This window comes from Stenella coeruleoalba (assembly GCF_951394435.1).
Source record: "Stenella coeruleoalba genome assembly, chromosome: 2".
NCBI lineage: Eukaryota > Metazoa > Chordata > Mammalia > Artiodactyla > Delphinidae > Stenella > Stenella coeruleoalba.
Window position 1 is genome coordinate 136,767,272 of NC_137147.1, and position 13,359 is coordinate 136,780,630.

General features: G+C 36.4%; 1 protein-coding gene across 6 annotated transcripts in view; it reads right to left on the reverse strand.

Moving 5' to 3' along the window:
* LRRC49 (leucine rich repeat containing 49) overlaps window positions 1-13,359 on the reverse strand; it is a gene marked incomplete at its 5' end in the record, with an annotated part of 129,588 nt that overhangs the window by 38,980 nt on the left and 77,249 nt on the right. For all 6 annotated transcript variants that reach the window (XM_079914108.1, XM_079914112.1, XM_079914109.1 and 3 more), the window contains one exon: window positions 2,899-2,982. In XM_079914108.1, the coding sequence (XP_079770234.1) occupies window positions 2,899-2,982 (84 nt within the window). The remainder of the gene's footprint in view (window positions 1-2,898; window positions 2,983-13,359) is intronic.

The following is a 13,359-nucleotide window of genomic DNA, read 5'->3' on the forward strand; positions in this document are numbered from 1 at the left end:
GAAAATTAATAATCATATATAGACTATTAAATGAAATTGTACTAGGTTGAAATATTTCTAGACAACTAATAGCATCCTAGATTATCCATTATCAAAAGTTAATTTTTAAATGGCATATTGATTAAATCAGAGTGCTGAAAATGGACACTTTCCCTTTTCTCTTTACTAAGAGAACAATCATCCAGTGAAAAACCATCTGTGTGATACTGATTCACCTGCTCTCTTTGGAGCCAGTGAAGGCTGTTTGGAAGATTCTTTGCCCATTCCCTCAGTGCATTCACACATGCAGAATACTTATGTTTAGTTCCACCTCTTTGCCTATCTAAAATTTTAGATGTAGAAATGGCATTGGATAGGAATGAAAAGTGGTGACAAAGCTTAATTAAAACTAAACATTTTAAAAGTTCTATTTCTGCATTTAAAAATGTTTCTAGCATGGGTTCTTTTTTCTATTGCTCGGAATTTCAAATTTGTTTATATAATTAAATGGGTTATACTTAATATGTATATACTTCTGAGCCTTTTTGACATTTTATGTATGTCCTTCTTATCTAAAGCAAGTAGGAATCTGCCATTCTACTATAAATTTTCCCCCGAAATCTATGATAAAAAGGCACCTTACCTTAAAGAATTCTATTTCAGTTATTTGCAGATGACTGGGACAAACCAATTCTTAATCTAAGCAATACCACTATTTTTACTCAGTACCAAGGCTACTTTGAAAGAGGCAGGGGCAGCGAGTAAATGGAGGATGGCTATCATGCTGGCTCCATGCATTTCGTTTTCTGGCTGACTTGGAGTCAGCAAAAATAAATATTCTAAGTGAGGTAGATATAGTGATGCTTAGAAACAGGGCACAAAAGTTTACACCACTGAGTATGCTAACAAATTTATAACAAGAGACTCTGAAAACGCAAACACTTTCCTATCCCAATCCCAAAGTTAAGCTTTCTTTAATTGGGTTATTAAAATCAGATCAACACCAGGTTGACTAAGAAAATGGATATTTTCATTGAGGCCAAGAAAAGGGAAGACATTTTAAAACAAGAGTGCAGTCTGGGGTCAGGTGGGGATTGCTGGTTGGCCAGGGGGCCAAACAAGGGCTCTAGGTGTCTGTGGAGCAAAAAAAAGAGAAGCAAAAGAAAGCCTAGAGATTCTGTAAGGCAAAAGGGGGTACATCCCAAAAATTTCATGCTCAAAGATCATGGATGCATTTGGCATATATTAGTACAATCACGACTATAGCTAGACGGCAATTTGCCAAGTCTGTGTTAAAGTGACAATTATTTTAGAAGATGCCAACTTTCAGCTTCTGCCACTTGAGTCTATTCTTTATAGTCCAAGCAATACCACACCAGTATATCCCATAACTATCACTTCCATTCATTTCCAAGTTTGAAAAGAAAATAGAAAGATAGAAAAGCAATAAGGCTGAAGATATAGGTCCATACACTCTTCCTGTCCCTCTATAACCACCCATCCCATTTTCTTAATGATCAATATGTGTTGTCACATGAAACAATCTCCAGTAAATGCTGAGGGTCTTTGATATCATGACCCTGAATCTGAGCTAGAGCTAGAATTCCTGATTTCCTACACTTTTCCTCTTACTAAAAATTTTTAAAATTAAATAACCCTCATAATTAAAGAGCCCTATTTGGCGACTTCAAGAGAAGCATTAGGTATTTTTTGAAGTTTTCATAAATATTTTCCAAACATCTAAAAAACATGTTAGCTAAAAATTTAATGGCATATTTCCAAAAATACTGATGGTTACAAGCAGCTGAAATGGGTATATAATAAAAAATGTTCAGTTCAAAGATGGAGTCAAGTGCAATTTGTTGCCTATACTAGGTTCTACTTACACTGGAAGCCATAGAGTTAAATCACCAATAACAGCAGGTGAGAAAATTTTAGCATACTGAGTAACAGTTCTAATTACTTTTGAAGTAGCAGCCTGGAGCTGAGAGGGCTTGGGACCAAGTTTGTTTTGTTTTGTTTTGTTTGTTAATTTTGGAGTAGTTTTCATAGAGTAAAATACACACGTTCAAGTGTACTCTTTGATCAGTTTTGACAAATGTGTTTATCTGCTAACTCATAACATTTCCATCACCCCAGTAAGTTCCCTAAGATACAACTTTGTATCTCTATTAGTCATTTTTAAAAATTCTGAATGCCATTTTAATTTTAAAAAGAAAAGCATCTACACAAGACAAGAACGAGTAATGGTAATCAGGGTGATATCCTTAGTTTCAGAACATAGTAGAATCATAATAAGAACTATAAACTTTAAGCTGTCTTTATTTATTATACTTTGTTATGTTAATATAAAATATTTTTAAAGAAAACATTTTAAGGAAATTTAACATCTGATATGTTAAATAATTTAAAACCAGTTTAAAAAACCTTTAATTCCTATACTCCTCAAAACCTTTACCACCTCTATATCAGAGAAGCTAATGGAGACATTTTTTTAATGCAAAAAGCCATCATTTAAAAAAAAAACATGTAGCAGAGCTCATTAAAATATATCATTAAAGATGACAGTCTACTACAGCGGTTTCCAAAATGAAATGCACATGCCATGAGGATACACATGGTGATATACTGGTGTGGAAAAAATTATAACTTCTGTTATATTTATTTTTAATCTCTTTTACAATTTCTATCTTTTGCATGTGTTTTATAATGTACATTATTTTGTATTTCAGAAGTAAAAGTTTGTTTATAGGTAGTGACTTATAAAAGTTTTAAGGGTGTTTGTTTATTAAAAACACTCTACTGATAGGAATGAAAAATTTACAGTTTGGAAACTACTTTTCTAGCTGATTAGCTAGCTAGCTTCACTGTGTGTGAGTGCATGTGCACATATATGAATGTAGACATCACAGAAAATACCTTAAGCAAAGATTGCTTATGACTTTCTCGCTTCTTCTCTTCCTCTTTTTTGGCTACAACAGATGCCATACGCCTTTCTTCTTCCTAAAAGAAAAATGTAAAAAAGTATTATTAAGTATTTAACCTTTTTTATGCTAAATATCTTCAGTTTTCCAAGTCTGATTTTCTTTGTGAGAGGCATACTATTTGCTAATAGAAAATATGCCCTCAAAGAAAAAGTTAGTATGTTCCTCTTTATTTTCTTCTTCCGTCTTAATTCTAAAAGAAACCTGTACATTCTTAACTCTGCTCCACACTCTTGATGTGAGATAAACCTAACTAATAAAAGAAAGAAAAAAGAATGAGAAGAGAAAAAAGAAAGGGGAAGCAGGCTTCTATAATTTTTCTTTGTACTGTAGTTCCACATGGAGAGACTTAACAAACTTGCTATCATGAAGGTAAAAAGGATAAAAATTATACTCTTAACAATCTTTATTTAATTTATGGTTGCAAATCAGAGGTTTTTCTTAATGACAAAACAGCTGTGAAAGCTTTTAAAAACTCTCCATTGATATTAATAAATTATTCTCCATTAACATCATTACTTTTACTTTGTTTTTAAGTTGATTTGGCCAGTCTAATTTCTTCCATTCTAAAAACTATGAAATAATATTACTGTAATAACATTATACAGTTTAGAAAAATTTTTTAAAATCAGTCATAATCCTAACACCCTAACTCAAATATTATCATTTCTGTATCACCTTACAATACTATGAGCAAAGTTTTAAATGTTGCAATCTGTATACACAATCTGGATCATGTTTTTTTTCCCCCTGAATATTGGCAAATTTTAATAAAGTAAATTATAACCATGTAAGTTTTAATTTTTATTACCAAAAGATTTGTAGGCATTCAAAATAATGTCACAATTTGAGAAAATAATTTCTTCATAAAAGACAAACCTGAAAATATCTTCAGTGATAGAAAATTTAAAAAGTAATTCAGTACATTTGAAGCAGAACTTTTTAAGAAATAAAAAATTACAGAAACTGATATGAAAAATTTAATGGAGGTGGTTTGAAGAGCAGATTTTATACAGCTGAAGAGAGAATCAGCCAACTGGAAAACAGGTCAGAAGAAATTTTCCTGTATGCTTTCATACTAGCCTATACTTGCCAATCATAGCACTTAACCTGTTTCATTTAAATTATTTCTGGTACTATCTCTCCCCTTTCCTGCAAATAGCTCCACGAAGGTATGGACCAGGTCAGCTCCCCATTACATAGTAGATATTCAATAAACATATATTCAAGGAATGAATTATTGAATGTACATCTCTATACATCTGTTCAATAATTTCCTAAAACTGAAACTACTAAATCAAGTGGTAGACATATTTCTAGGCCTTTTGATACGTTTGCAAATTTCCCTCCATAAATGTAGTACTAATTGACACTTCTACCAGAAGTTAACATTTGATTTAAAATATAATGGATAGTCATAAGAGTTGTTTGCCAAATATTCCTGTGTCTCCCCACATCCTGGCCACATTGTGAGATAGCACTTCATGCCCTTTTGAAGTTAGGTGAGGTCATGTGACTTGCTTTGGCCAGTGTCATATGAACAAAAGTGACATGTGTTTACTTCTGGGTGGAACATTTCAGACAATGATGACATAGCTATTCTCTCTCTCACCTCTACTGTAGAATTTGCAAAGCTCCAGAGGTTGGGTGCTTTGAAGGCCTTGGTCCTGGAATGAGGACAACACAGAGTAAAGTTCCCAGATCACATACTATGGGCAGACTGACAGTATGAGCATGAAATAAACTTTGTGGATTTAATCCACTGAGGTTAGAGAAGTTGTTACTGTAATATAATCTAGCCTATCCTGATCAGTATATACATTATATTAGAATTAAGGAAGGTCAAAGAGATCACAAATAGGTATTCTAGGGTGTGAGCCATTACAAATGCTTCTGAAAACAAAGAAAGACCTAGACTAAAGAAGTAAATAAAAAATGCACAAAGAGAAACTATCATGGAGTTAAAAAGGAAAGTAGAATGCATCTCCCATAAAACTCTAATTTTAGAAATGAGGAAATGAATACTCTGAGAAGTTTAGTAAATTATACAAGGTCACACAGCTAGTGACAAAGCCAGGATCAGGGCCAGAAATCATTTGTGAGAAATGCAGTTTGTATTTTTATAATTAGGATATATTTAAATGTGTCTTACTGATTTTAGAGAGATGAAAAAAGTGAGGTCAAAATTTAGAAGTAATCTGCCATATGATTTAGTTGTTTTAAAGGGAATGAAAATTTATGTGATTTTTGATGAATTTAAAGTATATTTTACGGACGGAGACCTTCAAGATGGTGGAGGAGTAAGACATGGAGATCACCTTCCTCCCCATAAATACATCAGAAATACAACTACATGTGGAACAACTCCTACCGAACACCTACTGAATGCTGGCAGAAGACCTCAGACTTCCCAAAAGGCAAGAAACTCCCCAAGTACCTGGGTAGGGCAAAAGAAAAAAGAAAAAACAGAGACAAAAGAATAGGGACAGGACCTGCACCTCTGGGAGGTGGCTGTGAAGGAGGAAAAGTTTCCAGACATTGGAAAGCCCCTTCACTGGTGGAGGCCCGGGGTGGCCGGGGGGAAGCTTTGGAGCCATGGAGGAGAGCGCAGCAACAGGGGTACAGAGGGCAAAGCGGAGAGATTCCCACACAGAGGATGGGGGCCGACCAGCACTCACCAGCCTCAGAGGCTTGTCCGCTCACCTGCAGGGGCGTGTGGGGGCTGGGAGCTGAGGCTACGGCTTCAGAGGTCAGATCCCAGGGAGAGGACGGGGTTGCCTGCGTGAACACAGCCTGAAGGGGGCTAGTGTGCCACAGCTAGCTGGGAGGGACTCCAGGAAAATGTCTGGAATTGCCCAAGAGTCAAGAGAGCATTGTTTCGGGGTGCGCTAGGAGAGGGGATTCAGAACAGTGCCTAGACGAGCTCCAGAGATGGGAGCAAGGCATGGCTATCAGCGCGGACACCAGAGACGGGCATGAAATGCTAAGGCTGCTGCTGCAGCCACCAAGAAGCCTGTGTGCAAGCACAGGTCACTATCCACACCTCCCCTCCCAGGAGCCGGTGCAGCCCGCCAATGCCAGGGTCCTGTGATCCAGGGACAGCCTCCTCGGGAGAACACATGGCATGCCTCAGGCTGCTGCAACATCACGCCAGCCTCCGCCACCACAGGCTCGCCCTGCACTCCGTTCCCCAACCACCCCCTGGCCTGAGTGAGCCAGAGCCCCTCGTCAGCTGCTACTTTAACCCCGTCCTGTCTGAGAGAAGAACAGATGCCCTCAGGCAACCTACACACAGAGGCAGGGTCAAAACCAAAGCTGAACCCCAGGAGCTGTGAAAACAAAGAAGAGAAAGGGAAATTTCTCCCAACAGCCTCAGGAGCAGCAGATTAAATCTCCACAATCAACTTGATGTACCCTGAATCTGTGGAATACCTGAATAGACAACGAATCATCCTATAATTGAGGGGGTGGACGTTGGGAGCAACTGTAGACTTGGGGTTTGCCTTCTGTATCTAATTTGTTTTTGGTTTTATGTTTTTCTTAGTTTAGTATATAGAGTTTATAATCATTGGTATATTTGTTTATTGATTGGGTTGCTCTCTTCCTCTTTTTTTAATATACATATACATATTTTTTTTTTGCTTTTTCTCTTTTTATGAGTGTGTATGTGTATGCTTCTTTGTGTGATTTTGTCTGTATAGCTCTCCTTTTACCATTTCTCCTAGGATTCTATCTGTCCGTTTTTATTTTTTTCCTTCTTTTTTTATTAGTATACTTTTTAGTGCTTGTTATCACTGGTGGATTTGTTTTTTGGTTTGGTTGCTCTCTTCTTTCTTCCTTTCCTTTTTTTTGCTCTTTTCCACTATTTTAATTTTTTCTTTTATTTTTAATAATAATTTTTTATTTTAATAACTTTGTTATTTTTTCTTTCTTTCTTTCTTATTTTCTCCCTTCTTTTCTGAGCTGTGTGGCTGACAGGGTTTTGGTGCTCCAGCAGGGTGTCAGGCCTGTGCCTCTCAGGTGGGAGAGCCGAGTTCAGGTCATTGGTCTACCAGAGACCTCCTGACTCCACAAAATATCAAATGGAGAATGCTCTCCCAGAGATCTCCATCTCAACACTAAGACCCAGCTCCACTCAACGACCAGTAAGTTACAGTGCTGGAACCCTGTGCCAAATAACTGGCAAGACAGAAACACAACCCCACCCATTAACACAGAGGCTGCCTAAAATCAAAATAAAGTCACAGACACCCCAAAACACAGCACCGGACGTAGTCCTGCTCACCAGAAAGACAAAATCCAGCCTCAACCACCAGAACACAGGCACTAGTCTCCTCCACCAGGAAGCCTACACAAACCGCTGAACCAACCTTAGCCACTGGGGGTAGACACCAAAAACAACGGGAACTATGAACATGCAGCCTGCAAAAAGGTGACCCCAAACACAGTAAGTTAAGCAAGAGGAGAAGACAGAGAAACACACAGCAGATGAAGGAGCAAGGTAAAAACCCAACAGACCAAACAAAAGAAGAGTAAATAGGCAGTCTACCTGAAAAACAATTCAGAGTAATAATAATAGTAAAGATATCTAAAATCTTGGAAATAGAATGGAGAAAATACAAGAAACGTGTAACAAGGACCTATAAGAACTAAAGAGCAAACAAACAATGATGAACAACACAATAAATGAAATTAAAAATTCTCTACAAGGAATCAATAGCAGAATAACTGAGGCAGAAGAACAGATAAGTGACTTGGATGATAAAATACTGGAAAAAATTACCGCAGAGCAGAATAAAGATAAAAGGATGAAAAGAATTGAGGAGAGTCTCAGAGACTTCTGGGACAACATTAAACACACCAACATATGAATTATAGAGGTCCCAGAAGAAGAGGAGAAAAAGAAAGGGACTGAGGAAATAACTGAAGAGATTAGAGTCGAAAACTTCCCTAATATGGGAAAGGAAATAGTCAATCAAGTCCAGGCAGCGCAGAGAGTCCCATACAGGATAAATCCAGGGAGAAACACGCCAAGACACATATTAATCAAACTATGAAAAATTAAATACAAAGAAAAAATATTAAAAGCAGAAAGGGAAAAACAACAAATAACATACAAGGGGATCCCCATTAGGTTAACAGCTGATCTTTCAGTAGAAACTCTGCAAGCCAGAAGGGCGTGGCAGGACATATTTGATGAAAGGGAAAAACCTACAACCAAGACGCCTCTACCCAGCAAGAATCTCATTTAGATTCGGCAGAAAATTAAAAGCTTTACAGACAAGCAAAGCTAAGAGAATTCAGCACCACTAAAGCAGCTTTACAACAAATGCTAAAGGAACTTCTCTAGGCAGGAAACACAAGAGAAGGAAAAGACCTGCAATAACAAACCGAAAACAATTAAGTAAATGGGAATAGGAACATACATATCGATAATTATCTTAAATGTAAATGGATTAAATGCTTCCACCAAGACATAGACTGACTGAATGGATACAGAAACAAGACCCGTATATATGCTGTCTACAAGCGACCCACTTCAGACCTAGTGACACATACAGACTGAAAGTGAGGGGATGGAAAAAGATATTCCATGCAAGTGGAAATCAAAAGATAGCTGAGGTAGCAAATCTCATATCAGACAAAATAGACTTTAAAATAAAGACTATTACAAGAGACAAAGAAGAACACTACATAATGATCAAGGGATCAATCCAAGAAGAAGATATAACAATTTTAAATGTTTATGCATTCAACATAGGAGCACCTCAATATGTAAGGCAAATGCTGACAGCCATAAAAGGGGAAGTCAACAGTAACACAATCATAGCAGAGAACTTTAACACTCCACTTTCACCAATGGACAGATCATCCAAAATAAAAATAAATAAGGAAACACATACTTTAAATGACACATTAAACAAGATGTACTGAATCGATATTTATAGGACATTCCATCCAAAAACAACAGAATACACTTTCTTCTCAAGTGCTCATGGAACATTCTCCAGGATAGATCATATCTTGGATCACAAATCAAGCCTCGGTAAATTTAAGAAAATTGAAATCGTATCAAGTATCTATTCTGACCACAACACTATGCAACTAGGTATCAATTACAGGAAAAATCTGTAAAAAGTACAAAAACATGGAGGCTAAACAATATGCTACTAAATAACCAAGAGATCACTGAAGAAATCAAAGAGGAAATCAAAAAATTTCTGGAAACAAATGACAATGAAAACATGACGATCCAAAACCTATGGGATGCAGCAAAAGCAGTTCTAAGAGGGAAGTTTATAGCAATACAATCCTACCTCAGGAAACAAGAAACATCTCAAATAACCAACCTAATCTTACACCTAAAGCAATCAGACAAAGGAGAACAAAATAACCCCAAAGTTAGCAGAAGGAAGGAAATCATAAAGATCAGATCAGAAATAAATGAAAAAGAAATGAAGGAAACAATATTAAAGATCAATAAAACTAAAAGCTTGTTCTTTGAGTAGAGAAGCAAAATTGATAAAGCATTAGCCAGACTCAACAGGAAAAAAAGGGAGAAGACTCAAATCAATAAAATTAGAAATAAAAAGGAGAAGTAACAACAGACACTGCAGAAATACAAAGGATCATGAGATCTAACTACAAGCAACTATATGCTAATAAAGTGGACAACCTGGAAGAAATGGACAAATTCTCAGAGAAGCACAACCTTCTGAGACTGAACTAGGAAGAAAGAGAAAATATAAACCGACCAATCACAAGCACTGAAATTGAGACTGTGATTAGTAATCTTCCAACAAACAAAAGCCCAGGGCCAGATGGCTTCACAGGTGAATTCTATCAAACATTTAGAGAAGAGCTAACACCTATGCTTCTCAAACTCTTCCAAATTATAGCAGAGGGAGAAACACTCCCAAATTCATTCTACGAGGCCAGCATCACCTTGATACCAAAACCAGATAAAGATGTCACAAAGAAAGAAAACTACAGGCCAATATCACTGATGAACATAGATGCAAAATCCTCAACGAAATACTATCAAAGAGAATCCAACAGCACATTAAAAGGATCATACACCATGATCAAGTGGGGTTTATCCCAGGAATGCAAGAATTCTTCAATATATGCATATCAATGTGATACACCATATTAACAAATTGAAGGAGAAAAACTGTATGATGATCTCATTAGATGCAGAGAAAGCTTTCGACAAAATTCAACACCCATTTATGATAGAAACTCTGAAGAAAGTAGGCATAGAGGGAACTTACCTCAACATAATAAAGGCCACGTGGGACAAACCCACAGCCAACATCGTCCTCAATGGTGAAAAACTGAAACCATTTCCACTAAGATCAGGAACAAACAAGGCTGTCCAGTCTCAGCACTATTATTCAACACAGTTTTGGAAGTTTTAGCCACAGCAATCAGAGAAGAAAAATAAATAAAAGGAATCCAAATCGGAAAAGAAGAAGTAAAGTTGTCACTGTTAGCAGATGACATGACAGTATACATAGAGAATCCTAAAGATGCTACCAGAAAACTACTAGAGCTAGTCAATGAATCTGGTAAAGTAGCAGGATACAAAAGTAATGCACAGAAATCTCTTGCATTCCTATACACTAATGATGAAAAATCTGAAAGTGAAATTAAGAAAACACTCCCATGTACCACTGCAACAAAAAGAAAAAAATACCTAGGAATAAACCTCTACCTAGGGAGACAAGAGACCTATTATGCAGAAAACTATAAGACACTGATGAAAGAAATTAAAGATGATACAAATAGATGGAGAGATATATCATGTTCTTGGATTGGAAGAATCAACATTGTGAAAATGACTCTACTACCCAAAGCAATCTACAGACTCAATACAATCCCTATCAAACTACCAGTGGCATTTCTCACAGAACTAGAAGAAGAAAGTGCACAATTTGTATGGAAACACAAAAGACCCAAATAGCCAAAGCATTCTTGATAAAGAAAAACGGAGCTGAAGGAATCAGGCTTCCTGACTTCAGACTATACTACAAAGCTACAGTAATCAAGACAGTATGGTACTGGCACAAAAACAGAAATATAGATCAATGGAACAGGACAGAAAGCCCAGAGATAAACCCACGTACATATGGTCACCTTATCTTTGATAAAGGAGGCAAGAATATATAATGGAGAAAAGACAGCCTCTTCAATAAGTGGTGCTGGGCAAACTGGACAGGTACATGTAAAAGTATGAGATTAGATCACTCCCTAACACCATACACAAATATAAGCTCAAAATGGATTAAAGACCTAAATGTAAGGCCAGAAACTATAAAACTCTTAGAGGAAAACATAGGCAGAACACTCTATGACATAAATCTCAGTAAGATCCTTTTTGACCCACCTCCTAGAGAAATGGAAATAAAAGCAAAAATAGACAAATGGGGCCTAATGAAAGTTAAAAGCTTTTGCACAGCAAAGGAAACCATAAGCAAGACGAAAAAACAACCCTCAGAATGGGAGAAAATATTTGCAAATGAAGCAACTGACAAAGGACTAATTTCCAAAATTTACAAGCAGCTCAATATCTAAAAGAACAAACAACCCAATCCAAAAATGGGCCGAAGACCTAAACAGACATTTCTCCAAAGAAGACATACAGATTTCCAACAAACATATGAAAGGGTGCTCAACATCACTAATCATTAGAGAAATACAAATCAAAACTACAATGAGGTCTCACTTCACACCAGTCAGAACGGCCATCGTCAAAAAATCTACAAACAATAAATGCTGGAGAGGGTGCGAAGAAAAGGGAACCCTCTTGCACTCTTGTTGGGAATGTAAATTGATACAGCCACTATGGAGAACAGTATGGATATTCCTTAAAAAACTGAAAATAGAACTACCATACGACCCAGCAATCCCACTACTGGGCATATACCCTGAGAAAACCATAATTCAAAAAGAGTCATGTACTACAATGTTCATTGCAGCTCTAGTTACAACAGCCAGGATATGGAAGCAACCTAAGTGTCCTTCGACAGCTGAATGGATAAAGATGTGGCACATATATACAATGGAATATTACTCAGCCCTAAAATGAAACGAAATTGAGTTATTTGTAGTGAGGTGGATGGACCTAGAGTCTGTCATACAGAGTGAAGTAAGTCAGAAAGAGAAAAACCAGTATCGTATGCTAACACATATATATGGAATGTAAAAAAAAAAAAAAGGTTCTAAAGAACCTAGGGGCAGGACAGGAATAAACATGCAGATGTAGAGAATGGACTTGAGGAAATGGGGAGGGGGAAGGGTACGCTGGGACAAAGTGAGAGAGTGGCATAGACTTATAAATACTACCAAATGTAAAACATATAGCTAGTGGGAAGCAGCCACATAGCACAGGGAGATCAGCTCGGTGCTTTGTCCCACCTAGAGGGATGGGATAGGGACGGTGGGAGGGAGATGCAAGAGGGAGGAGATATGGGGATATATGTATATGTATAGCTGATTCACTTTATTATAAAGCAGAAACTAACACACCATTGTAAAGTAATTATACTGCAATAAAGATTTTAAATAAATAAAATATATTTTACAATTTGGGAAACAGTTATTCTTCATATTTAAAGGCTGAATAGAGGTAATGAGGAAAAATAAACTAAAAATGAAATTCAGAACCCTGATTACTAGCTTTATAAAATAGCTGGATTAATAAGCATATTAAACTCTTTTGCTCAGTGAATGCTGATTTAGTTACCTATTAAGTATAACCTGTTTCAGAAAAAAACTTTTTAAAAGAACAAAATATATTGATGTTCAATTGTTGACTCATGTATTGAATGTGAACTAGAAACAGATTGGTTACTCAAAGAGCAGTTTTAAACAGTACTAGAAACTGTATGGATCACGTACTACACATACTTAAGAGATGATTTCATCAGATTTTCAAAAAGAATTTGAGCATCTATTAAAGGCAGTACGACTTTAAAAGGAAAGCTAAACCTAGGAAAACTGGATATATGCCAAATCAATTCAAATACTGAGTGTGTTTAAAAACTTATATATCTGATGACTATATTTCAGCCCAAATAATTATAGAGTAGCTAAACGTAGAAACAAAAATAAACCTCTAATTGTAAAGATAAGCTATAAGTCTGTTGGTAAGAAGGAAAAAAATTGTAAAATTCTGGCATCTTCAAGATAATAGTCCAACTTCTGGCACAAAAGCCATATCCTCTACGTAACAAAAGAAACAGATCTATCTGGGACTAAAAATATACATACACTTTTTTCCTTCCTTCAGTTTGTTGTGAAGACCCAATACTGAAATGATTTCTAATTAATTAGGAAGTGCAGTGATTTAATAGATGTTTAATAACTTAGAATATATTGTTAGCAGCTTATT